The 26,595-nt window shown below is 53.5% G+C and overlaps 3 protein-coding genes across 9 annotated transcripts in view; 1 reads left to right on the top strand and 2 right to left on the bottom strand.

Moving 5' to 3' along the window:
- Positions 1-27: 27 nt before the first annotated feature.
- On the bottom strand, positions 28-8,546 carry PGAM5 (PGAM family member 5, mitochondrial serine/threonine protein phosphatase). 4 transcript variants are annotated; one of them, XR_009005012.1, is made up of 8 exons: positions 8,294-8,545; positions 5,715-5,893; positions 4,550-4,675; positions 4,395-4,483; positions 4,154-4,287; positions 1,569-2,369; positions 1,052-1,221; positions 28-511 (listed from the first exon to the last, which is right to left on the bottom strand). XR_009005012.1 is itself a non-coding variant. In XM_057526247.1 (6 exons), exons 1-6 carry the CDS (start codon positions 8,482-8,484, stop codon positions 2,219-2,221), a joined length of 867 nt encoding a protein of 288 aa, XP_057382230.1. In that variant the 5' UTR covers positions 8,485-8,546; the 3' UTR covers positions 1,470-2,218. The 4 variants fall into 4 exon arrangements, 2 of the variants coding, with proteins under 2 accessions (XP_057382230.1, XP_057382229.1); XR_009005011.1 differs by having other exon boundaries at positions 28-1,221; XM_057526247.1 differs by lacking the exons at positions 28-511; positions 1,052-1,221 and having other exon boundaries at positions 1,470-2,369; positions 4,154-4,284; positions 8,294-8,546.
- Positions 8,547-11,682: 3,136 nt separating this feature from the next.
- On the bottom strand, positions 11,683-23,366 carry PXMP2 (peroxisomal membrane protein 2). 4 transcript variants are annotated; one of them, XM_007181319.2, is made up of 5 exons: positions 23,074-23,366; positions 21,208-21,324; positions 19,537-19,699; positions 14,281-14,400; positions 11,683-11,784 (listed from the first exon to the last, which is right to left on the bottom strand). In XM_007181319.2, exons 1-5 carry the CDS (start codon positions 23,193-23,195, stop codon positions 11,716-11,718), a joined length of 591 nt encoding a protein of 196 aa, XP_007181381.1. In that variant the 5' UTR covers positions 23,196-23,366; the 3' UTR covers positions 11,683-11,715. The 4 variants fall into 4 exon arrangements, with proteins under 4 accessions (XP_007181381.1, XP_057382228.1, XP_057382227.1 ...); XM_057526245.1 differs by lacking the exons at positions 11,683-11,784; positions 23,074-23,366 and adding exons at positions 12,762-13,847; positions 22,947-23,036; XM_057526244.1 differs by lacking the exons at positions 11,683-11,784; positions 23,074-23,366 and adding exons at positions 12,762-13,847; positions 22,674-22,940.
- A 70-nt stretch (positions 23,367-23,436) lies between these two features.
- POLE (DNA polymerase epsilon, catalytic subunit) overlaps positions 23,437-26,595 on the top strand; it is a 55,266-nt gene continuing 52,107 nt past the window's right edge. The window contains exon 1 of the mRNA XM_057526248.1: positions 23,437-23,591. Coding sequence (XP_057382231.1) covers positions 23,530-23,591 — 62 coding nt within the window. The 5' untranslated portion in view covers positions 23,437-23,529. The remainder of the gene's footprint in view (positions 23,592-26,595) is intronic.

Here is a 26,595-nt window from a genome sequence, read left to right as displayed (position 1 = left end):
TGTCCTTTTTAGCAAAATTTTAAGCAGTTATTTTGGTTAAACAGAACATTAATCTGAGCGTGGTTTATTTGCTGTTTGGGGCCCTTTCTTTCCTAACACGGTTGTGAAACATCTTGGCATCAGTTAAACTGTCAGATATTTTATAACTGCCCTGGGAAATGGGGAGCCTTTCTGTGACACTGACAATCAGTGTGTAGTTTCTTCAGTTGGGAAGAGGCGCCGGGAACCCCCTGATGCAGCGGGTGGTGGCTGAGGTGCCAGGGGCTGCAGTGTGCGCAGCTCCAGAAGGTTCCCCGCTCCTGGATCCAGAGGGATCCTCTGGGATAGTCTTTGGATGTGTCCAGAAGCATTCGCAGCTCAGAGGGAACACCTGTGGGGTGACCGCCTCGCCAGGCGTCCCCAGCCGGGTTTGTCCCCCAGGCTGCTGGAACTGCGCAGGTCTGTGCGTGCGTGGAGGCCCGCAGGGAGGGGTCTCTGCTTACACGTGCCCTCGGGCTCCTTCCTCAACCGTCTCAAAAGAAAGAAAATATTTTGGAACAAACAGCAACACAGTCAGTAGGAACCACTACTGTTCCTACTGTTGTCAGTTCAGGATCCCTCCTGTTACACGGGCTCTTGGCGTGGTTTTCCATTTTAGTCAAACTTAGGACGACGTTCCCGATGTTTCAGAAGTTCTCGGTCATCTATCCTACCTCGGGGCGGTTTCCAGTGTGACATCCCTGGGCCCCTGTAACTAACTGACCCCATCCGAACACCACTGTCCCGCTCCTGGGCTCCTTTCCTGTTTCTAAAATGCTGCCCTGCTTCTCAAAGGTCAAGTGTAAAGGGGGGACACACCATGGAAAAGCCAGGTCTGCAGACAGGACAGCAGGGTGGCCGCGCAAGCCCGAGGGGCCGGGGGCCCAGGGCTCAGCTGCGGGGCCTCACAGCGCCCGAGGCCAGACACCTGGTGCCGCCTCTGGCTTTTCTGGTCTCCGACATTAGCACAGCCCCTGGCTAACTTGTCGGAACTATTTCGACAGAACGGTGTGTGCTTGCTGCTTTTACTTACCAAGCTCACTGTCCTGGGTCAGGGCCTCTCACTGAGGCCCCTGGTGGGCAGACACCCTGCAAAACTGTCAGCGCAGGGTGCACAAAAGACTGGGGAAGAGAGCTTTCTGCTGAAACTATCTCAGCAAGTGTGGGGCTGCTGTTGGTCGTGCTGCACAGGCTTCCCGTTTCCTTTAAAACATTCACAATTAGTACTTTGAAAAACCAGTAAAACGAAATTTCATTTTGTAGTTATTTCCAAAATTGACAGAAATGGATCAAATATCACAATTAGTTGCACTGATTGCAAAAAATATTCATAACCACTTCATAGAAATTGTACTTTCTCCTAAATAAACGGAGATTTGGGATGGACACATCGTATCTACATATTCTAATCCACAAGCATAAAAGATTAATAGCCACAGGCAAACAAGGACTGAACTGTCAGCCAGACACTTTATTGAAACAGGGCCCCTCCTGGGCCGTCACTGCCCGGCCCCTCCCACGAGACCAGCAGGTCGAGTCACCTCCCTCACCTGCCAAGGTGCCCCTCCTCTGTGTCCAGAAAGGCCTAGCAACACACGTGAGTTCAGATCCAACAGCGGCAGGGCTGTGTGACTCGGGAGTGAGAAATGGGTTTTCAAAGCAAGAACCAGATGAGGAAAATCTTCAATTAATAGAAACTTAAGTGACAAAGAGTTCTAGGCAATGAAAAAAGAGTGTAAGCAGCGAAATAAGTTACGAATGGAAGAAGCACGGGCACCCTCCTCCTCCTGCCTGACGGGCTCTGCTGACGGACGGCGCGCTGCGGTGTCTGCCGCGGCCCCTGCGGGGACGGCATCTGCGGGCCTCGTCCAGTCCCTGAAACAGGCCTGCTTAGACCCCACGGGCTCATCCTGGTGGACGAGAGTGAGGCAGAGACACTGCGAGAGACGAAGCTGATCTGACCTGAGCGCTTCCCTTCTCCATCCTGGGCCAGCAGCTCAGTGCTGCAGCGCCGCAACGTGGAGCCGCCTTCTCTCCGGCTGCCGCGCCCCGGAGCCCCGGAGCCCCGGAGCCCTGGAGCCCTGGAGCGTTGGCCCCGGGGCGCGGCCGGTGGGGGGCAGGGGAGGAGCCCACGGTCTCGGTGGCACCCACGCCAGGCCGGCAGGGGGCTGAGAAGGAGAGCGGGGCCTCGAGGCGGCCCTCAGGAGCGGGAGATCTTGTCAGGAGGCATGAACCCCGTGTCCCCGAGGGTCCTGAGAGCCACTCGGCCATCTGGCCGGACTACCAGGTGGGTAATGCTGCCGTTGTTGAGGGAAAGGCGGAGCCAGCCTTCTGGAGGGAACTGCAGCGCCCTGGAGGAGAGAGCACAGGCTAGGAAGGGCCCACCCCAGATGACAAGGCCTCAGGGGCCTTCCCTGGGGTTGGGGCCAACACCTGCAAGTCCCTCCCATTTTCAAAAGGGGTTTCACAGAGGAAGGAGCTGTCGGGTGGATGCCAACCCATCAATCAAACAAGGGGGAGGTGACAGCCCAGCCCCTCTGGGACGGGGGATCAACCCAACTCAAGGCTTGCATGTGAGTCACAAACACACTGGTTAACAAATGCATGCAACTGAATTTGTTCTTCCAGTGTCACCAAAAGGGGACGGGGGCAGCCAGACGGTGCGGCAGGGACAACTCACAACCCCGGAGCATTTCCATGCTCTTAATGCTTCTTAGGCACAGTTAGTATTTGCTGAAAAGCCCAGTACGACTATGGCCTCCGTCCGAGCCACCGGACCCCTTTATGCCCCAGGACACTGGGGTGCACAAGTGGCATCCCTGTGGCTTGCCATTAACTGGCACTCTCTCTGTCGAGAGTTTTGCCGACTTGAGGAATTAACTACCTACATGCTGCTTTTTCAAAGCTCAGCGTCACCCTCACCGCTTTCAAAACTGCCCTAAGTTAGGGAGCAGAGCGCCCTCACGTGTCCCGGGGGCACAGGCCGCTCCCGGCCCCGACGTCTCTGGCCGGCCCTCAGCACTGGGGTCGCTCCCGGTGACACTGGGTCAGTGCTGTCCCGGGATATGGGAGGACGTGGGTTCACACAGTCCCGAAGTCGCCCTGAGCGGCACACGGGCTCGGGCTGCCCCCGAAGCCCAGCCCCTCCTCCTGGCAGCGCTCAACCTGGCCGGGACCCTGGCGCCGCAGCCTGCTCCCCCCCGCGCCGGGCTGCTCGCCCCGGGCCACGCGGGCGACGCCTGAGGGCAAACGAACGGGCCCTCGTGAGAAGCGGGACCCCATAGCTCTTGAAGCACCTGCTGAGCACCTTCAATGGAGCCGGCGGAGGCTGGGTTCTCACTTGCACTAAGCGGGATGTGGTCAAACCCACGAGCACCCAGCTGGCCTTCCCAGGCCCAGGGCCCTCCGTGACGCCGCCTGTGGCTCAGCGCAGGCATCACTGCGAGGGCCCTGGACCCCTGGGGCCAGGACGAAGGGACGTGGTCGCTCCACGGACACAGGAGCCCCTGCGGGAGCAGCTGGTGCAGCCAGGTGACTAACGTGCTCACGGGTCATCACCCCGCACAAAACAGATCCGTGAGGCCATCGTCGCAAAAATTCCAATTAATAAAGGGACATACGAAACCATTAAGCAAACACCACTGAGCAACCACGGGGGCAGGAGCCATCGACAGGTGCTGAAACCAGTCGGGGGACGTCAGGGAAACGGGCGTTCGCGTTGCCTCCTACAAAGTGTGACTTCGCAGCGGGAACGACCGCGCACAGCGCCTGAACCAAGCGACCACGTCAGCATCACCCGGGAAAGGCCGCCCACGGGGGGCACCTCAGTCTGGTCTGTTCCCCCCAAAAACATGCAGTCGTGAGAAAGCCGTTCTACCAGACCACCGGCTGGGCCTGGCGGGCACCGTCAGGCAGGAGGACGGGGAGCCGCGCTGGGGAGGCGGGGCCGGGCCGTGCTGGGGGCACAGGCTGGCGGGAAGAAGGGGGGAGGCGGGGCCGTGCTGGGGGCACAGGCTGGCGGGAAGAGGGGGGAGGCGGGGCCGCGGTGGGGAGGTGGGGCCTCTCGGGGGCGGGGCCCAGGCCGGAGGCGGGGCCCAGGCCGGAGGCGGGGCCGCAGGCGCCATTGGGGCCTCACCTGCACACGATATAGCGGATGACGTTGGCGTGGCAGATGAAGATCTCGTAGCTGTCCTCCTGCTGCTTGGCGTCCGCCCGGTGGATGTAGTTCCGGAAGGCGGCCTCGATCCGCGCCCCGTCCTCGTAATACTGCTGGGGGCAGAGGGAGGGATCGTCCGTATGGAGGCAGTGCGCGGGCCACCGCCGCCAGGAGCCCAGGGGTGGAGTGGAGGCCGCCCGGGGGGGGGGGGGGGGTTTACCACAGCCTCCGGCTTCCAGTGAGACACGGGGGGGTCAGGCTCGATGGGGGCGCCTTCCCTCAGCAGGTCTGTGCTGACCTTGCAGACGCCTGCAGAGAAACACAGGACTCAGCGCCCCTTCAGGAGCAGCCGCCCCGGGGCCGCCTGGCACTCACCTGGCAGGTGTTTGCTGATGATGTCAGTGGTTTCTATTGCACGGGTCATGGAGGAATGGACGATTTTATTAAACTTCAACCCCAAACTTGCAAGTCGGAGACCGGTTAGTTCAGCCTGCTCACGACCTTGAAGGTGGAATACACTGGAGAATTACACATCGCCGCAGTCCCTGTTTACTTCACAAATACTTCAATCCTTACCAAGCACCATTAGGTGTGGGGGACAAGACGGGTAGCCCCTCCCAGGGCTCAGGCCTAAGGAAGGGGCCAGGCTTTCAACAGGTAAAATCAATGAGACAAACCAGCCACCTTCAGCCCCATACAGAAAAAACACTGAAGACAACGGCCATGGTTGAGGCTGGCTGAAGTTTGGGTGGGGTCCTGTTTACTATTTCTGGGTCCCTCACACCATTCCTACTCAACTTTGTCCAAAGATTGGGTGTCAGTGCGCCAGTGACCACCCGCCGCTCAATCACCACCACCAGGTGTCAACACTTGAGGACGGACAGATTAGCACTGCTGTGGCCTGGGTGCAAATACAAATGCTTTTCCTCAAATGTATCTTAGAATCCAGTAGAAATGCCCCTGGAAAGTCAGTTTCAGCTGGATGCACGATACCACAGATGCAGCTTTACTTCCACCCGTGCCCGAGGACAGGCCAGCAAGCCCCTTCACACAAATGGGTGCTATCTCATTCAACAGAGAGGTTTTTTAAAATGTAAACTCTATCTCCAACCTCCCTGCGTTTCCTTGCTAGGAATTTCTCCTACAGACACATGAGCACAAAGACCGAGGCGGGACGACTGCCCGGCAGCGCCATTCACAGCAGCGAGAAACTGCCGCAGGCGCCCTCCGCGCGGGGCTGCTGAGACCTGCCACCGTTTATGAGGCAGCCTCTGAGGGAGGCTCTCCAGCAACCAGGTCAAGCCGGACGGGGCACCGGGCGGCGCCACCTCAGAGGGCCTCGTGCCTGCAGGCAGGATCCACCTTAACAGTTTTAAAGTCGAGGACGTTTTCAAAGCCTGTGTCAGATTTGGCTGATTATTACTAATAATGACAGGGCTCGCATCTGGGCCGAGAACACCTGACACAGGTCCAAAGAGGCCCAGCGCCCCAAGGGCACCTTCAAGGAGGCTGGCCTCTGCGGGCGGGCCCAGCCACGTACCCAGGGGCGTCAGCGTGCGGTCCTTCTCCAGGGAGGCGTCCACGTGGTACTGGGAGTGCCTAATGAGGAAGATGTGCCGTGTGGCCTTGGCCTTGTAGTGGTCCAGCCTGGACGCCAGCTCTTCTTCTCCGGGCTCCAGGTTCCTCTTCCGCAGGTTGACCAGGGACGGCGGTTCTCTCCTGAGGCAGAAATACAAGACGGTGTGTCCCTGCCCTTGTGCCCCTGCTCGCAAGTCACCCCCAGTCTTTCTCACAGAGAGGCTTCCCGGGTTGGGGAGGCGCAGGGGAGGAGCCAGCGCCGCCCCTTCCCTTGGCGCCAGGCCCGCCCTGGGCGGCTGGATGTGAACAGAACAGACAAGCGAAGCTATTGTGCCGCCCACGTCCTTGTGAGGAGACTGACAGTCACAGCAAGGAGACCAGGGACGCAGAGAAGAGGAAGGAGTGTCTGTGGAACGGCAGGTGGGAAATGCCCACAGGGTGGCCTCGCAGACGGGGACGCTGTGCTGCCCAATAGTAGCCACTGACCACGTGGCTACTTAAATTCAAAATCATGAAAATTAAATACAATTAAAACTCCATTTCCCCAGTCACACTAAACACATTTTCAACGCTTAGTAGCACGTGGGATAGTGGGCATCACATCGGACAGAGAGGAAACTGTTCCCGTTCCCACGGAAGCCCCCTGGATGGCCCTGCTGGAACGCTGGGAAGGAGCTGATGGGGGTTGGGAGGGAGTAGCAGCAGCACAGATGCTGAGAAACGACCAAGTCTGGTGAAGACAGGCACTCTGGTGGCTCGTGGACCTCAAGTTAATAGAAATGAAATGCCTATGAGACTGGCAGAGCTGGGAAAAGAATGTACTCAGCTGAGGCAGTGCTGGAAGAATAAGTTTTGAGGGGAATAATGGTGAATTCACGGGTTCTGCTTGGGCCGTGCGAACCTGGGGTGCCTGTAACATGACCAAGCCGAGATGCCACACTGGCAGTCACGTGGGAGCTGGGGCTGAGCCAGAGAAGACATCTGGAACCTACAGGCACAGATGCAGGAAGCCTGGCTCCTCAGGAAGAGGCTGGAGATCTCACTGGATGAGGCCCTGTTACTTTCTAGCATGGACACCACCCCCCTCACCCCCCCATAAATCTAGACTTGGCAAGCAAATACAGCATGTTGGCCTCAAACAAGGCTGGAGTCTGGCTCTACCTCAAGTCAGTCCTTTAACCTCAGAGTGACTGTTTCCTTAAAAAGGCCCAAGAAATTCACAAGATTGTACTGATGTTTGAAAAACAGAATATGACCCCAGTCTAATCATGAGAAAAACAGACAAATCCCAATTGAGGAACAGTCTACAAAATCCCTGATCAGCCCTCCTCAGAACTGTCAAGGTCATCAAAACAAGTCAAGTCTGAGAAACTGCCAAAGCCTGACTGTCCTGTGGGATCCGGGAAGACACAATGCACAAGATGTAAAAACTGAGGAAATCTCAATAAAGTACAGACGTCAGTTAATAATATCGTATCTATACTGGTTCACTGTGACAAGTGTCCCATATTAGTGTGAGGTGTTAACAACAGAGGGAATTAGGTGTGGAGTATACAGGAACTCTATCATCTTTTGCAATTTTTCTGTAAATACAAGACGATTCTAAGCTAAGTGTACCTTTTAAAAATTAAAGGTTAAAAAGAATACCTATGAAGTTCCCGATACAACTAGGCCAGCAATAAATATTGGATCTGTGCCCCACACTCAAGAGTGTCAAGGATTAAAGAGCTGGGACTGGGTAAACCATCCCACAACCCAGAGCAGGGGCGTCCAATAGAAACACAACACCGGCAACATACGTAATTTAAAATTTCCAAGTGGCCACATTTACAAAGCAGGAAGAAACAGGTGAAATGTCAGTAACTCACTTTATTTACTCCAGCATACCAAAAATACTATCGTTTCAATAGAGTATTTTAAGATCTGCACTGCTCTGGTTTTTAAATTTAAATTAATTAACGTTAAGTAAGACTAAAAATTGCTTCCTGATCACAGGAGCCACACTCCAAGGGCGCAATAAGAACACTGACAGCGCGCGGCCAGGTGGGACCGGGACCCCTGGACCTCACGTTCCTACTCAAGATGGCTGCTGGTCCTGTCCCCTCGAGGCCGCCCCGCGGAGGCCCCTTCCAGGGCCCATCTCCACCTCGCCGTCTCAGCTGTATCGCAAATGTGGGACCAACGTGCCGTCACCCAATCTGAGGATTCAGAAGTTGGGAGACGGAAACAAGGACAAAAGCCCTACAAAGGTCCAAGCCCTCCGTCTAGGACAGAAAACGACCACTTCGGCCTTCCCTGTGCGCCGGGCACTGTCCCTGGCATCACGGTGCTCCTTACTCAAAACGACCCCCTGTGCAGACGAGGAAACTGGCGCTCAGAAAAGGGGTCGAAGGACGCCCCACGTCCACAGCCACCCTTGCGGCCAGAACCGAAAGAGAAACCCGCACGCAAGCCTGCCCCGCCCGCCCCTGCGCGGAACCGACCACACCGACCGGCCGGGACGGCCAGGGCCCAGGAAGGCTCCCGCCGCCAGCCCCGCACCTGTCCCAGTTGGAGTCCCAGACGCCGGGCCCGGGGCGCGCGGCCCCCGCCCACGCCGGCGGCTCGACCACGCGCAGCTCCGCGTCCCCGCCCGCCCGGGGCTTCCCCACTGCCACCGCCGAGAAGAACACGGCGGCCGAGCCCCCGGCCAGGCCGCAGGCCGCCAGCTGCAGCGCCTGCCGGAACGCCATGCCGGCCCGTCCCAGGCGGGCCCGCGTCGACTCCGCGCAGGCGCTTTCGGGCTCGGACGGCGCGCCGCAAGGGACAGGCTTCGCGCGGGCGTGCGCTTCCGGCCGCCGGGCTGCGCGGGAGACGCGGGAGTCGCCGGGATGGCCCTGCCCGCCGCGGGCGACTTCCGGGAACGAAGGTGGAGCCCGGTGGTTCTGAGACCCTTCCCTCGACCCGCTGCGGGGGGCCTGGGGCGGGAGTCGTCCCTGCCTTCTAGCACGCGGCGCCCCGGGGAGCCGCTTGGGCGGGGCCGCGACGGGAGCACCGAAGCCGGCGCCGGGCGGCTGGGCCAGGTCATCTGCGGGAAGAGCCCAGGGGGAACCCGTGCCCCGCAGATGACTTGGGGTTCTGGTTTAAGTGAACCGGGAAACTCCCGCAGGGTTTTCCGGCTGCCATGTTTTTACTGTGGCAAAATACACATAACGCAAAATTTACCATCGTAACCGTCTTTTAGGTGTACAGCGCAGGGGCATTAAGCACATTCTCTTTGTTGTGCAAGTATCACCACCATCCCTCTCCAGAACTTTCTCATCTTCCCAAACTAAAATTCTGTCCCCGTTAAACACTTAACTCCCCTTCCCCTTCCCTCAGCCCCTGGCACCCACCATCTTCCTGTCTCTATGAATTTGCTCCAGGGACCCCAAAGAAGTAGAGTCAGACAGTATTGTCCTTTGCGGACTGGATTATGTCACAATGTCCTCAAGGTTCATCTGAGTCGTAGCATGTGTCAGAATGTCCTTTTTAAGGATGAATAATATTCCATTGTATGGATGGACATTTTGTTTATCCATTCATCCATCAATGGACATTTGGGTTGTTTCCCAGTTTTAGCTATTGTGAATAACGCTGCTGTGAACATGCGTGTGCAAATACCTCTTCAAGTCCCTGCTTTCTGTTCTCTTGGGTGTATACACATAAGTGGAATTGCTGGATCATCTTGGCAGACTTTTAAATGGGGAAGTGATACGATCTGATTTACATTCTTAAAAGTCACTCTGGATTTTGAAGAATGAATGTATTCCACAGAAATACCCAGACCTCTGCTTAAGCATGGTGTCTTGAACCCATATACTTATGTCTCCTTCTTCCAGAAGGTCGCTTATTAAAATGATAGCAAAAAAATTTAAAAAGACAAATCCACAGGACATACTTGAGTCCACAGAAGAAACAAAGCCAAGAGATCAGCTGACAAAATTTTGGAAGCTGGAAATCGGATTGTTATTGATCTGAGGAGATGGAATATCTGTTGCCTGCACTGAGGGAAGCCAAGAAGCAAGTTCATCTATTCCGGTGAGTCTGGCAGAGCCTGGCCAGTTACAGTTACTAGCCCCACCTCTGAGCTCTGAGGACACAGCAGGACTGATTGAAAACCTGAGAGGTTGCACTCTTCATCCCCTCCATCACCAGTGTATTCAGGTGACTACCTCACCTCCAACATGGCAGAAGACTAGCGAACTTACATTACAGAAGTTCTGAACCAGAGGGGCTCTGGATTTGAGAACACCTGACAGCTGAGACTGGGCTGCAGTAATAAAGATGAAATTATACGAAGTTCGCCTACTAATAGTAGCACTCGAACCCCTTTTCTCCAGTTAGCCACGAGAATGTTGGCCACTGTGCTTATACCATGCTCCCCTACAGCCACCACGCTCCCTGCCCCACCCCCCAACCCTGGGCAAGAAATGAAAAGATTCCTCTCTGGGTAAACTGACCAGCCCAGGAGAAAATACCTCAGTTACTGAAAATGGGTGATCCCCAACAAAACTGGGTCCCGGGCCTCCCTGGTGGCGCAATGGTTAAGAACCCGCCTGCCAATGCAGGGGACACAGGTTCGAGCCCTGGTCCAGGAAGATCCCACATGCCGCGGAGCAACTAGGCCCGTGAGCCACAACCACTGAGCCTGTGCTCTAGAGCCTACAAGCCACAACTACTGAAGCCCGCGCACCTAGAGCCCATGCTCCACAACAAGAGAAGCCACTGCAATGAGAAGCCCACGTACCGCAACAAAGACTCAACGCAGCCATAAATAAATAAATAAATAAATAAATTTAAATAAAGAAAAAAAAGATCAACATGGACTTCCCTGGCGGTCCAGTGGTTAAGACTTTGCCTTTCAGGGACTTCCCTGGTGGCACAGTAGTTAAGACTCCACACTCCCAATGCAGGGGGCCCGGGTTTGACCCCTGGTCAGGGAACTAGATCCCCCATGCCGCAACTAAGGAGCCGGCGAGCTGCAACTAAGACCTGGCACAACAATGACAACAACAAAGAACTTTGTCTTCCAATGCAGGGGGTGTGGGTTTGATCCCTGGTCAGGGAACTATGCCTCTCAGCCAAAAAACCAAAACATAAAACAGAAGCAATATTGTAACATATTCAATAAAGATTTTAAAAATGCTCCACTTCAAAAAAAAATCTTAAAAAAAAAAAAGAGAAAGAAAAGGATCAATAAACATTTCAGGAAATGCTGATAGGGTAACACAAAGATCAAACGGGGGAAAAAAAAAAAAAAACCCTGAGAAAATAGAAACAGCACGCGAGACAGAAAAAAATTCAAAAAATATATAATTAAGATCCCAAGGGATATTGTATCCATGAAATAAGGATGGGAGACAATCAGGAAGGAATGTTCTAAGAATGAAAAAACAGGGAGGGAGGGCTAATGTAAATGAACAACAGGAGAGCAGACCCAGCTGAAAGGGTGGCATACAGGGCCTCTCAGAAGGTCAGGGCAAGTCCTGGTCTAGAGGGGCCCTTGTCCTATGGGGCCAGGTAGCTAAGCAGTAGTATTGTGATATATTTTACCACAATTTTTTAAACGTTTTAAAAAATCTGAGGGCAGCCCTCATCACCCATTTCTTTCAAAGCAACAGCAATTATTCTGAGAAATTAAAATCACCACTGAAAAAGCTACGTTATAGTTTATTGTGATCCTAATTCAGTCCAAGGTGAGCGGTGAAATCATCTCTACTGTATTTTACGTTTCTTAGGGGAGCACCACCTGAGGGCAGTGGCTACCTTTTTAAAAACGAATCCTGACATTCAGAGATTTCTGTTTCTCCGTCCATCATTTTAGGGTCGTCTCGAATCACATGATCTAGAGGCAGGCTGGGCTGTCCCTGCTCTCTCACCCCGCACCCCCTCCCCCCTCCCCCCATGACGTCAGTGTGTCTGAGGACCTCTCCCGGTCGTCTTCACTCCCCCAGAGAGGCCAGGTAGGTGTACCAGAACAGAGCCGCCAAGCTGGCAAAGAGCACCCGGAACTGCCGGAGAGAACACAGGCCGCAGTAAGAGCAGGGCCTGGGCACACTTATCAGGCACCCACCCCCCAGGACAGAGCTCAGTCGCTGGTCAGTCCATGCACCCACTGCGGTATTTGCTGAGCCTTTACTGCGTACAAGGCACTGTGCTAGGGGCGCGGCAGAGAGGGGTGAGGAGGACAGTCCCCGCCTGATGATGTTTACGGGACAGCAGGGAAAATACTCCTTCACCGAGCACTTCAGCTGTGGTTCAGCCTCTCACCCCAGGACCAGTCAGCATGCAGGTGGCTTCACCTGGCTCCTCCCTGACAACTCCACGACCTCCTCTTCACTCTAACCCATCCTATGCCATCACCCTGCTTCTATGATCAGACAGGCATACTCCCACCTGAAATCACCTTTAGTCAATTACTGAGTCTCCCGGGCACATAAGCTCCATGAAAGTAGCAGTCTGGTCTACCTCATTAATCACTGTAGCCCCAGAGTCTAGAGCAGCAGGGCATACAGCAGGTGCTCAATATATATTTGTTGAATAAACTCCCTGCCCCTTAAGCACTCGCCTGCAACCACCTTTTAGGAAGGTCTCTGACCCCAAGCTTGCAGCCCTGTCCCTAAGCTAGTCAGAAGGATTCCATTTTCCAGCCTCTCTACTTTCCCTTCCATAGACCCCTCCACGTCCTCAGCCGTTCTGTCTTCTCATGTCTTTATTTCATCTTCTATATGCCTTAGAACCCACAGTGCATAGCCCTGGTTTCCTTCCCTTCTGGCTCCTCAGTTGCACTCCCTGGAAAAACCTAGATCCTCCTGCCTTCTCACCTGCCTCAGGCCCCTGCACGTGAGTCTTCAGCCTCTCCTGGCTCCCCCGTCTCCAGTCAGCTTCCTCTCCTATCCTCTGCAGCACCAAGGTGACCACTTCTTTACTCCCCTCAAAATACCCATCCCCCCAAGCCTGCCCCACCCCTCCCCTCCCAGAGGGAAGACAAGGTGTGGCCGGGGTCCCCAGTGAACAGTGGACCTCCTCTCTCTGCTGTGCTCACAGGGGAGGCGAGCCTTCCACCTGAAGTGCCTCTCTGCTTGCGCTGCAGTCCCACCCCCACCCCCGGCACTGGGGCAGCCCGGGGGGCCACCTGCATGCAGCATGGCCACTCTTCTCCTAGCTGCAAAGCCTTCTCCTCCCCTGGCCCACTGCTAACTGCCGTTTTCCCCTCCGCTTCTCAAACGTCCGAGAGACTTTTTTAGACTTGTAGTTTATCTTCTACCTCCCCACCCACTCATCAGTTCTCAGCCATCTGGCTTCAGCCACATCGAGACACTGAAGTTGCTCTTGGGAAGGCCATTTTTAAAGCCAATGGAAATGGACCGATTTTTATTTTGCTTTAACTTCCTGCAACATCAGCTATTGCTGTCCATCACTGCCTCTGGTTTTCTGCTACCCCTTGGGGGGTGGGGGTGGGGTGTGTGTGTGTGTGTGTGTGTGTGTGTGTGTGTGTGATTACCAAGCCCGTCCCCTCCCTCTTCCCACCCTTGCAAGGTACCTCTTTCCCAAGGGGACTCTTGCCCCAGGTCTCTTTCTCTCCTCTCCCTAAAGCAGGATGGAAATCAGCCTGCATGAGCTAGTTTCAGGTAGGTTACTTAAATGGTGTGCAGAAAAAGGTTAACACAGCAGGCCTGAGGCCTGGGAATCCCTGGAAAGGCCTGTTTGAGAGGCTGGTGCTCCGCTGGTGTCTGGGAACTTGGATCTCATGCGGGTCCCGCCTCTCCTCCGGGGGCGTGGGGAACTCTGGTGCAGGGGGCGGTGCCCATGTGCCCAGCCCCCAGTAAAACCCTGGGCAGAAACCCCGAGTGCCTGCATTTTGCGGGTGGGTGAGGGCTTGCTCTGTGTGGCCCTCAGGGGAGGGAGGGAGGCAGCACAGCGCGCCAGCAATGGAGTCCCAGGATCCAGTTGTACATCCCGGCTGCGTGGCCCTCATAAACCTAGGCCGTGAGCCCGTCCATCCGGCAGTGGTCTTGGGACCCGGACACAGATGGGCTGTACTTGGTGTGGAGACGGTGGACACTGGCGGGGCCTTCAGCAAACCGGAGGGCGGCCTTACCGCAGCCCGCCTGCGGCCCGCGGTCCCGCTCGCATAGGTTCCCGCCCAGACGCTCCGACCCTCGGCTCAGAGCCCCCCGCCCCGCCCCGGTGTGGCCCTCACGTCCCCGCAGGTGAGGCTGCCCTCCCGCAGCTGCGTGGGCGCGGGCTGCAATCCAGCCCTAGAAAGCCGAGCGCTGCCCGGGACGAAGGGGCGCGGTGTGGACCCCGCTTGGGAGGCCCCTCCTTCTATGTCGCTTTGCCTGCCAGAATCCAGAACGGTAACGATTCCGGGCGAAGAGGAAAGCCCCAGAAGGAATCCGGAACTTGGGGTGACCCCGAGGCTCGAGAAAAAGAAGGCTGGCGGGGGTGGGCTTTGGGGGAGCTCGAAGCCCCTCTCTGGCCCCGCGGTGCTGGGCTGGCCTTACCTGCAAAGGGACGTAGTTGACGTTAATAAACTGCACTGGAGTCCAGACTCGCCAGTTCATCTGAAGCGCCGGCCAGAATCCTCTCTTCATCTTGGCAGCGAAGGCGGTCGCGTCCTTCCCCTGGAGAGGGGGAAATGCAGGGGGGAACACAGACCGTGAGCAGTACCGGGGCCCCAAAGACTGACACCGTGATTTCTTTAAAACTGCAGTTTGTTCCGTTTATACGGACAAGCGGGGCAGCACGGAGCTGACAGTCCAGGAGGAAAATCCTCAGAGCAGCTCACTGTGCGTGACCTTTGCCCACGACCCCTGAGCGCTGAGCTGACGACGGTGGGATCCACGCTGCGGGTCTGGGCACCAGAACTGCTCTGCTGCTGGCTCAGCTGTCAGTGCTTTCCAAAATAATCTCCAAAGCTGATGCATTTCCAATCAAAAGTTGTCAGGAGCTTTTAAAAAACAGACCCCAATAAATTGATTCTAAATGTCATCTGGAAGGATAAATGCATAAGAATAGCCATCCTGAAAAAGAATAAGAAAGGAAGGCTTACCTTACTAGAAATTTTTTAAAATGCTGTAAAATTATGGCAATTAAAAAGTCTAGGGCTTCCCTGGTGGCGCAGTGGTTGAGAGTCTGCCTGCCAATGCAGGGGACACGGGTTCGAGCCCTGGTCTGGGAAGATCCACATGCCACGGAGCAACTGGGCCCGTGAGCCACAATTGCTGAGCCTGCGCGTCTGGAGCCTGTGCCTCACAACAAGAGAGGCCGCGATAGTGAGAGGCCCGCGCACCGCGATGAAGAGTGGCCCCCGCTTGCCACAACTAGAGAAAGCCCTCGCGCAGCAACGAAGACCCAACACAGCCAAAAATAAATAAATAAAAATTTAAAAAAAAAAAAAAAAAAAAAAAAAAAAGTCTAGTAGCAACAGCCAAAAACAAACCAAAACATGGAAATTTGGAAATGAATAGAATCCAGCAAAAGAACAAAGAGTCCAGATAATGGCCTGTACACATGGGAATTGGAATATGATAAAGTTAACATTTTACTATACTGGGGACTGTTCAATAAATGGTAATGAGACAGTTTGCTATCTAAGTGGAAAAAACTAAGACGGAAGTATATCTCCCACTATATTAAAAACAAACACATAATACTAGAGGAAAGTATAGGAGAATATTTCTATTATCTTTGGGCCTATCAAAATGTACAAAATAGGGCTTCCCTGGTGGCGCAGTGGTTGAGAGTCTGCCTGCCGGTGCAGGAGACACGGGTTCGAGCCCTGGTCTGGGAAGATCCCACATGCCGCGGAGCAACTGGGCCCATGAGCCACAACTACTGAGCCTGCGCGTCTGGAGCCTGTGCTCCGCAACAAGAGAGGCCGCGATAGTGAGAGGCCCGCGCACCACGATGAAGAGTGGCCCCCACTTACCGTAACTGGAGAGAGCCCTAGCACAGAAACGAAGACCCAATATAGCAATCAATCAATCCATCAATCAATCTTAAAACAACAATAAAAAATATAAAAAATAAAATAAAATACAGCAGAACAGCGACTAATACCTCATGGAAACAGCTGCATGCCGCCCTTTCTGCGCGGTTGCTCAGGGACTTACCTCGAGGTCAGTACTCACGTTGAGTTTCCCTTTAGCTCCAGAGCGTGGCACGATGAGCTCCACCCCGACCATCGAAGCATCCGGCTAGCTAGACAAAACTCATTGTCTTCCCAGGGCCATGTATACAGTGGCCAGTGGCCTGTCAACAGCACTCAATATCAAGTAGCTTCAAGGCAGCATGAATGGAGCTTTCAGAATGGGAAAGCAAGGCTAGTTCCATCAGGCCCCCATTTCCACTTGCACACGCAGCATACATCCCTGTGCTTTCTAACAAGTCCAAAGAGACACAGGTTACCCAGTGGTTACTTCGTTGAATCAACTCCTCGAAGCAGGGTGTTCTGCATCTAGCGAACTGCCTCAACCAAGGAAAGCCCCAGCTAGGCCTCCGGGCCCGTGGCTCTTCAAAAGCCTGCAGTGTTATCCGAGGAACTGGGCTTTAGTTGCAGTCGGAAAGCAAGCCCACATTCTCCTGGAGGCAGGGTGACTTCAGACAGGGGGTCCCAGATGGAATACGAAGCTGAGTGTTTTCTCAGTGCAGCGCAGACTAGGGCAATGAGTCAGACTTGCACGGCATGTTGGCCCTGCTAGAACGGTGTTCGTGGACCTGTGGGAATGCTGGGGAAGTCAAGCTGTCCCAAGAAAGAGTGCAGTCTGTTGCCCTACACTCGGCATACACAGAGTGGCTCCGAAGGGCTACGGGCTTGGATGTGGCTTAGCAGGCCCATGGGGGCCTGAGGGTACTCAGTGTCCTTGCAGGCAATAGGGTGCCCGCGCCAGGCTCCTAGATGTCCTGCAGAGCGTACTGACGTTAAAATAATGCAGGGCAGTGGCTACGGCCTCATGGAAACTGCTGCACGCCTCCGCTTCTGCATGGCAATTCAGGGCCTTACCGCGAGGCAAGTGCTCTCGCTGAGGGTCCCGTTAGCGCCACAGCATGGGAGGATGCTGACTTTCTCCTCCAGCAGAGTGACTTCAGGTACGAGGTCCTCGAGGAATTCTAAGTAGAGTGTTTTCTCATGGCAGCTCAGACGGCGGCCGTGACGAACACTTCCATGGCAGGTCGCACTGCCTAGAAATGTGGTCCTGAGGCTGCTCCAGGGCTCTGGAAATGTAGCTCTCCTTATGTTACGTGCAAGGTGTTGCCCATCACTCGGCATGCACAGAGGGCCTCCGAGGGACCGACCTTTGGGCCTCGATGTTGCTCAGCAGGCCCACAGGGGTCTGGAGGCACTCAGGGATCCTGGAGGGAAAATGATGCACACCCGAGGGGCCTAAGAGTCCTGGAAAGGGTACTTCCTTTAAAATAGAGCAGAACAGAGGCTTCCCTGGTGGTGCACTGGTTGACAATCTGCCTGCTAATGCAGGGGACACGGGTTCGAGCCCTGGTCTGGGAAGATCCCACATGCCGAGGAGCAGCTGGGCCCGTGAGCCACAATTACTGAGCCTGCGCGTCTGGAGCCTGTGCCTCACAACAAGAGAGGCCGCGATAGTGAGAGGCCCGCGCACCGCGATGAAGAGTGGCCCCCGCTTGCCACAACTAGAGAAAGCCCTCGCGCAGCAACGAAGACCCAACACAGCCATAAATAAATAAATAAAAATTTAAAAAAAAAGTACAAAATAAAATCACAAGAGTAGAAGGAGAAAATATAGGAGAATATTTCCATTATCTTCCTTTAAGGAAGCCTACAAAGGAAAAGAATGACAGATTTGAATGCATGAATTTTTTAAACTCCTGTATGGAGAAAGACACCATAACACCCTTTATTTATATAACTTATACAAACAATTTAACTTTATATGAAGTTAAAAGACAAACACCTGGGACTTCCCTGGTGGCGCAGTGGTTAAGAATCCGCCTGCCAATGCAGGGGACACGGGTTCGAGCCCTGGTCCGGGAAGATCCCACATGCTGCGGAGCAACTAAGCCCATGCGCCACAACTACTGAGCCTGCGCTCTAGAGCACGCAAGCCACAACTACTGAAGCCCGCATGCCGCAACTACTGAGCCCGCGTGCCTAGAGCCCGTGCTCCACAACAAGAAGCCACCACAATGAGAAGCCCGTGCACCGCAACGAAGACCCAACGCAGCCAAAAATAAATAAATTAAATAATTAATTTTAAAAAAAAGTGTAGGAAAACAAACTTCACACAGAGGGAAGAGCCACAAGGGTTAGGAGCTCTCAAGAGTCACAGAACCTGTGTCTGAATCCTGACTCACGGACTCGTTACATGACCTCAGGCCAGTGTTTACCCTGCAAATAACTGAAGGCCTCAGCTTCCTCAACTGTCAGGTGGGGTTGATGGGAGGCTCAAAGGCCCGAAGCACTGGATGCAGAGCTTGGAACAAGGCAAGTGCTCAGTAAATGTCTGCTGATGCTATCATTCTGCACCACTGCAGGGAGGACAGAAAACGACAGCCTTGGTTGGACCACAATTCTAGGAATTAACCAAGCGGGAATCCTTACACAAAAGGCACAGGCATACGGTGGGTGGAACGGTCTAGTCTGTAACACGACCTCTGGATCACAGAATGCTGGATGCAGAAGCACCTGCAGTGTGTGTGCCGTATGGATAGTGTGGTCCCACGTGTCTCATGATGTGGTGGGGACTTTATGCACTTTGGTAACATTTGCCATATACTTAGAGGCAAATGTTTTTGTTTTTTAATGGAAATATACTCCCTTCCTATTTGGAAGGAAAGAAAGGGAGAAACTGCTGTGGTACCCTCACTCCTAATGCGGGCGCCCTCTACTTTCTCCTACCTCTGATTTCCTAAGGACTTCCCAAATATTTCTTTTTACTATCAGGGACTTATTAGCAATCACAGTGAAGTTTAAACATCTTCTCTACCGCCCACCAGGGTCACTTTAGACAGCATGGGTGTTCTCCTTACTAATAAGAACTTGACGTGAGGTTTCAAAATAAAACCCAAGTGAGAAGCGTTCACCTGCTGTGATGGGTTGAACGAATTACTTTCAGAGCAGAACATGACACGTCTCGGGCATGGAGGTGGAGAGGGGATGGTGAGGGAGCCGGTTAGTGGAGTGAGGTTGGGCAAACACACCTCCCAAGTCTTCCGTTGTGATGTTAAGTCTACGCTGGTAAGTCAGCCTCTTCAGAGCACTTGTGATGTCCAGACCCTGAGTGAGCACAGGCTTCAGCAAGGCCACTAGGGGGCTGGAACTTCTGTGCTATGGATCTCTCTGGCACTCTGGCGAAGCCCATGGACCCATTTCTCAGAATCATGTTTTGTAATGTATAAAATAAAATATGTGGGATTACAAAGAAACCAATTATACTGAAGTACAGCTATCAAAATATTCAGAAAAAATTTTATGACAGACCAGTATATATGCTTCTTTACTAACACGTTCAGTGCTGAGACTTGCCAGCAGGTGTAAGGACTGATAAGCATCACTGATACTCTGGGCTATAACTGTGACAATGGACGTGTGACAACCCACTCTCTGGAACTGCCACTGCAGGCCAACAGGTGCTGCTAATACGACTGTGCTTTGCTTCTGACGTTCACAGAGGACAAGGTGAAACTTCAGAGTGTAAAGTTCACAGACACTCTGAATTCCAACCACAGCATCCCTGTGCCAGAGAAGAGCTGGCCTGCGTGAGTCTATGGCAGAGACCAACCTCCAGGAAGTTCATGATGAGGAAGAACAATGACAGGAAGGCAGGTGCGAAGAGGAGGCGGTCCAGAAGGAGCCTCGTGACGCCTGCCAAGGGGGCCTCGGGAGGGATCCAGTGCTCCATGAAGAGGTAGAAGAAGTGACCCAGCGGCCCTGTGAAAAAGAACCTGAGGCCCGCGGTGGGGTTGAGCTGGACACACGCATCTTGGGGCCAGCTTCACCCCCAAACCCCAGACCCTAAACCCTGAGTCCCTCAGCACTGACCACACAGGTCTGTGTGGCCCTTCTAGAAAATACACTTTCTATGAATCCTCTCCAAGCATTCTTTTTTGCCTCTGACAGACCAGGCTCGTTCCTGACCCCAGCTGTCACATGGCTGGCTCCTTCTCAACACGTCGGCTTGGAGAGTTCCTTCCGACTGTCCTGAATAATGAACCCACCACCATCCCAGCCACTCTCTACTCCAGGCCCTGTTTCATTTTCTTCAGAGCACTGATCACTGACTGTCATGGTCTCATTTGCTTAGTTATATAGTGCCCTCTCTTCACCCCTAGAAGGTAAACGCCACAAGACAGGATCGTGTCTGTCTGTCCACTGCTATGTCTGCAGTGCCTAGAACAGGGCCTGGCTCAGAGAAGGTGCTCGGTAAATAATGGAAGCATCCCTGGTGTCAGAGCTTGTCATCAATTTCTCTTGGATCATTATCAGGGCTGAAACCTGGTGCTGTGCACTGGCTTGTCTGTATTAGGATTATTCATTGCAAAGAGCACAGAGTACTCAGGAGAGAACTGAACCCAGCCACCACGTCTACAGGGACAACAGACCTGAGGCTTCATAAAGCCCAGAATCAAAAGATGGGCAAGGGCCCAGGGGCCTTCCAGCTTGACAGTGAAAAGTCTTTAAACAAGCAGTTCTCCCCTGTCTTTCCCTACCCTTTCATAGAATGTTAAGTGGCCCAGGGCAGGGCTTCTCAGGAAGGAGAGAACGGAAGTCTTGAGGATGGAAAATTGTGATTGGATGACCTCCCAGGTGATTCTGATACACTCCCCCTCTCTGGGGGGATTTAGGACATTATGGAAAAAGCTGAGATAACTCAAGTTAGCATGCTTACAAATACAAAAATCTTATTTGTGAATTTTGAACTGAAAAAAAATCACTCTTGTTGCAAAAGGCTTCAAAATAATCCATCTATACAAACACTATTGTTGGCCAGAGAACTCAGGGTGGATTTAACAGGTAAAACTCCTGAATCTCTGTGCTTTTGCAATTCAAAAAGTGGTTCAGAAATGACAATTTTCAGGATGCGTATTTCTTTTCTGGATGTTTATGCTATGAAAATAACAACAGAAACTAACTGGCCATATTTGAGCCTGTTTCCCTCTTTCAGGGTCTTTGGGTCTTGAAGTCCGATTTTAGGTTCAGGTGAGCTATCTGCCCTCAGGTTTCTCAATCCAATTACGATGGCCACCCTCACCCATGCAATTCAAAACAAAAAGCAAATGAAACTATAAAATAAGTGAAGCTAATGTTATCCACCATTCTGACTTTCTCCCACGATGACTTCGATGCTTTTTAAAAAATTGTTTTTCTGAGGTAGATAATTCCAGGTCTTGATATCCTAGCTTTGTCGCACTTAGCCTGCTACTGGGTAAACCAGCCCCTTTATGGAACTCACCCGTAAATGGCATATCTGAGAGGCCCTCTGACATCTAGCTTTTGAGAGCAGTTTTCTTTTTCCTGCTTCTTCTCAATCAACTGGGCCAGGAAGTTCCCAAGTGCTGACAAAACGCCACTGTGGACAGAGAGGTATTCAGAAAACGTGCAGGAGGGCATCTGTTCTTGCACATAATTAGCATGGCGGTTCTAAGAACATGCTGGGGATGGGTAGAGATGAACCCTCATCAGAGCAGCCGAAATGTGAGGTCCCTACATGAAAAGGTGGAGACGGCAGAATGTAATATACACACACAGGAGCACAGTTAGATTTCCAACTGGCGGGTGGTATCAGTGTCATATCCTGATTGTGATATTATCCTATAATTCTGCAAAAGGTTACCATGTGTGGTTATAAAAGGGCAACAGGAGGGATCCTTATGATGAAACTTTTCTGTATTTTGACTATGGTGGTGGATACACAAACCTATACATGTGATAAAACTGCATGGAATTAAACACACACTCACCCATGGACGAGTACAAGAAAAGCTGGGGGAATCTGAATATGACCTATGGGCTGTATCCATGCCAGTGTCCTTGTTGTGATACTGTACTACAGTTTTACAGAATGTTGCCAATGAGGAAAACTGGGAAAAGTATACAAGGGATCTCCCTGTATTATTTTACAACTGCATGTGAATCTACAATTATCACAATACAATTTTCAAATAAAAAGGTGGAGACAGGCCCAGTTGCTCAAAGGCTTGGTCTATAGCTGCGTTCTGAGAAGCTCTCTAAGCTATAAAATCAAAAATTCTCGGAAGGGACAATAAGGGGCCTCTTGATCTGATCCTTGGCTTCTTCTTCCTCATCCTCCCCCCTTGCTCACTGTTCATGTTCTCCAGGGACACAGACCCACTCCACTCCACCATTATTAGCTAGCTCCTCCCTCAGGACCTTTGCACCCACCGTGCCCTCTCCCCTCTGCTTCCCTTATTTGCTCCCTCCTTCCTCAGGCCTCCATTTAAATGGAAATAAAAAACTCCTCCTCAGATAAAAACTGCCCTGGCCACTTTATCTGTGTTATACATTTATCTGCTTTTTGTCTAGTTCTTTACTAGAATACAAGCTCCGTCAGGGTAGGAACTTACTTATCTTAATCACTGCTAATGCTCCCCACACAGGAAGCAGCTGTGCACATGTATGAAAGGCTGAATTAATAAAAGGGGACAAACTTATACAGTCTATTAATTGAAAGTAATGAAGGGGGGATGTCTCACAAAAAGCTCAGTACTCCAAATCAAAGGGCCGAGCTAACCGGAGCACAGAGGGCGCTGTGTCAGCTTTCTCCCACATGCAAAGCTGCCAAAGAAAACAAGCCTTAACACCTCCCACCCCGTCCAGGCTTCCCGCGCACTTCCTAAAGGCGTTCACCTCAACCCATTCTAGTCCATTCTAGTCCTCAAAACAAGAGCAGGTACTAACAAGCCGGAAGGTAGCAGCGGACGCCGCGCACGCTGGCGGGTGACAGGCTTCTCCCCCGGGCCCCATTCACCCCGGACGGCCGTCACCTCCGGGGCAGAGGGGCTGGAGGCCCCGAGATCTGCAGGGTCCTTCGGCTCGTGCACTCCTTTAGTCTGGTCCCTGGGTCCACATTTTAGGGTGTCTAGGAGTTGCGGTTCGGAACCGAATATACAGAACGGCACGTGCTGAGCTTTCTGGTTAACTTAAGGCCTCTGGAGGGTCATTTTGACGCACCGGGATTTTGCCTTTCACGCTCAAACCCCCACGTTGGATGCACCTATGGGGCTGGGTCACCGGGCCGTCCGAGCTCCGGGCCGCCCCCCGCCCGGCCCCGTCCCCTCCGCCGCCGCTCCGCGCCGACCTGGTGGCCGCCTTGGTGAGCACCGGGTAGAGCCGCAGGAGGCGCAGGTACTGGGCGAGCGCCCGCTGTGGGAATGCCCCGAGGTCAGCCTCGGCCCTCAGCTTCGACGCCGCCGGCGCCATTGCCTCCGCCGGCCGGGGACACCGACCCCACTGGGCTCCGGGTGCGGCGCAAGGGGCGGGGACGGCCGGACATTTCCCGCCCCGCCGCGTCCCGCAGTGCCTCCCGGGACACACCCCTCGGTGCGCGGCGTGCGCCTCCGCGCACTTTTCCGGGAGTCCCTAACGAGCCACCTCCCCCTCGGGCGCCGGCGGCGATTGGAGCTCGGCGGGGCGGGGCGCATCGAGCCTTCTGACTGGGCGGCGGGGAGCTTCCGGTCTCTCGCGAGAGTTGGTTGGAGCGCGCCAAATTTTTACAGGGAAGTTGCGGCGGCGGAGTTGGCGCCAGCACGGCGTTATGGTTCTGAGGAACAGCGGGCGGCGGCGCGCGGAGCCGGGCTCGGACGGCGACGCTAGCCGGTGAGGGGTGGCCCGGCCTCCCGGGCGGGGGGCGGGCGGCGCGGGAGCGCCCCCTCCTCAGCGCGCGGGGCTTCCGCGAGCAGCGGCGAGAGCGCCTGGGGCGCTCCCCACGGCCGCCCGACGTGGGCTCTCGGTTGAGAGTCGGGCGTCTTTCCGCCGCCGCCCCTCGTCCCGGTGGTGCCGCCTTGTCGGCGCCGTGTCCGGGCCCCTTGGCGAGCGGCCCGGCGGCGGCTCAGCGGGGACTGGGCGTCTCTGGGGCGGGGCCGTGGGGAGGGACGCGCCGGAGCGGGGCTCGTGCGGGGCTGCGCTGCGGGCGCGTTCTCCTCGGGGGAGAAGCCCCGGGCCACGCCAGGAGCGCGCCGAGGCGGTGTAGCCTAACCTCGGGTCGGCGCCCAAGCCCTGGGCGCGCGCTGCGGTCGGCGCGTGCGTGCTCGAGTCGCGGCGGTGGAGGCGCGCAGCGTCGGCCTCCCGGTCCCGCCCGCTGCCTGGCGCGGGCCCGGCGGCCCTGAGCGCGGTGTGGCGCCGCTGCCGAGTAGGAAGAGCCGCTTTGGACTTCGGGCGCAGCGCTCGGACAGTGTCGGTCCGGTCGTAAACGCTCAGTAACGGTGGTTGTCTTTGTTACGGTTGCCTCCGTCGTTCGGGTTTTGTACTATCACGGGGTAAAAAGTGAGTTATGCGGCTCCTGAGAAAAGTTTTGATAGGCGGTATGGTCCAAGTGAGCAGTTTTCGAGTCCACTTAATCCAACTCACTTGATGCCAAGATAGAACCCAGGGTATTTGGAGGAACGTATTACTAGTACAGAGCGCCGCACGCCCGGGAGCAATCCTCCGTAAGTAGCACTCCATTCAGTCTTGACTGGGTAGCGATCTGGGCCTCAGACTGAAGTTACCTGTGTTCTCTAGCAGGGCCTGGAATACAGTTTTTCTGCGGTTTTGATTGAAGGTGGATCCAGAGATTTTAATGCCATACCGTGTGGTGGTGTGTTGGTTTCCCACTGCTGCCGTAACAGACGACCACTTAGTGGCTTACACTGTACCAGTGTATTCTCAGGTCAGAAGTCCTAAAACTCAAGATGGGACAGGGCTTCTTTCGTTCTGAAGGCTTGAGGGGAGAGTCTGTTCTCTTGCCCTTTGTAGCTCGTAGAGGCTTCTTTCTCCACCTTCAAAAGCAACACTGTCAGATCTCCAGTCTCTCGCTCTGATTTCTGGCTCCCTCGCGTAAGGACCCTCCCTTTATGATTGCAGTGAGCCCACCCAGATAATCCCCATCTCAAAATCCTGAACGTAATCACACCTGCAGACTCCCTTTTGTCATGTAGGATAACACAGGTTCCTTGCATTAGGACATAGCCATCTGGAGGGGGCGGGTTGTCAATTATCCTGCCTACAACAGGTGGCTGTAATCTTTTGTGAAAAATAAGGATCCTAATCTTGAAATAGGTCATTCTGTTCTTCAAGTGGAGGTGATAGACCCAAGGACTACCTTCAGGCAAAGGAGTTTTTCTTAAGCAACTCTCTGACCACTTCTGTTTATAAGTTAATAACTAGTGAAATGTGTTACAGTAATTAAAGACATGAATTCTGCACAGGCTTAGTTCAGATCTTTTTTTTTTTTTAATCTGGTCTCTATTTTGTATATTTAGCTTTCTTAGACTGCTTCCTTTCTTAGACTGCACCACTCTAGACGCATACATATTTTTCTCTGCTCATTGGTTTATAAAGTAGCTCATGTATTTACATTAAGACAAAAAGCCAGGACTTCCCTGGTGGCGCAGTGGTTAAGAATCCGCCTGCCAACACAGGGGACATGGGTTCGAGCCCTGGTCCAGGAAGATCCCACATGCCACGGAGCAACTAAGCCCGTGCACCACAAATACTGAGCCTGCGCTCTAGAGCCCGCGAGCCACAACTACTGAGCCCTCGTGCCACAACTACTGAAGCCCGCGCAACTAGAGCCCATGCTGCCCACAAGAGAAACCACCGCAATGAGAAGCCCTTGCCTGCCGCAACTAGAGAAAGCCCGCGCGCAGCAGTGAAGACCCAATGCAACCAGAAATAAAATAAAATAAAAAATAAAAAAAAGAAAGGCAAGGGATATCGATTCTTAGCTGTACATTTTTGAGGAGTGCAGAATATAGTTGGCTTAACTAATAAATAGGCCTTCTGCCAAAAATATACAGGGTCCAGAATCTCGGAACTGCAATTTAAAAGAAGAGACTAGCTTTTTTTTTTTTTTTTTTTACGGGGGGGCTGCGTTGGGTCTTTGTTGCTACACATGGGCTTTTCTCTAGTTGCAGAGAGCGGGGGCTACTCTTCGTTGCAGTGCGCGGGCTTCTCATTGCGGTGGCTTCTCTTGTTGCGGAGCACGGGCTTTAGGCACGCGGGCTTCAGTAGTTGTGGCACGAGGGCTCAGTAGTTGTGGTGCACGGGCTTAGTTGCTCCACGGCACTTGGGATCTTCCCGGACCAGGGCTCGAACCCGTGTCCCCTGCATTAGCAGGCCGATTCTTAACCACTGCTCCACCAGGGAAGCCCTAGCATTTGTGTTTTAAGTTGGAATGCTAATAAAATAATTGTTCTGTTTTGAAGATAGATAAACCATAATTACTCTGGTCAATCTAGATGGGATCACACCTGTGGAGTTAAAGATTGTGAACAATTTGGGATTATCCCAACCTCTGGAATCAGAACAGTTTTGGATAGTTCTGTTGGTGGAAAGTCTTTGTCAAGTACTTAATTTAAGGTTTATGATCAAATCTGTATGAAGAGTTATTTACAAAATCCTAACCAGAGAAAGGCTTGGCAAGTTTGAAGCAGATGTACTGAGCTGAGAAGTGATTTCCCTTGTCAGTTGAGATAGTTCCTCTCACACAGAACAATATTATATCCCCACCTTTATCCCTATGTGGTTCTGCTGACATCTAGACTTAGGTGTCCCAGAAGATATATTGTGTTTTTAAGGTACAGTTTATTCTGCCACAACAGGTGAGTTTCTGTAACCCCAG

This window comes from Balaenoptera acutorostrata, chromosome 13 (assembly GCF_949987535.1).
Source record: "Balaenoptera acutorostrata chromosome 13, mBalAcu1.1, whole genome shotgun sequence".
Lineage (NCBI taxonomy): Eukaryota > Metazoa > Chordata > Mammalia > Artiodactyla > Balaenopteridae > Balaenoptera > Balaenoptera acutorostrata.
Note: the sequence above shows the minus strand (reverse complement) of the source record. Positions and strands in the feature narration are given on the sequence as shown.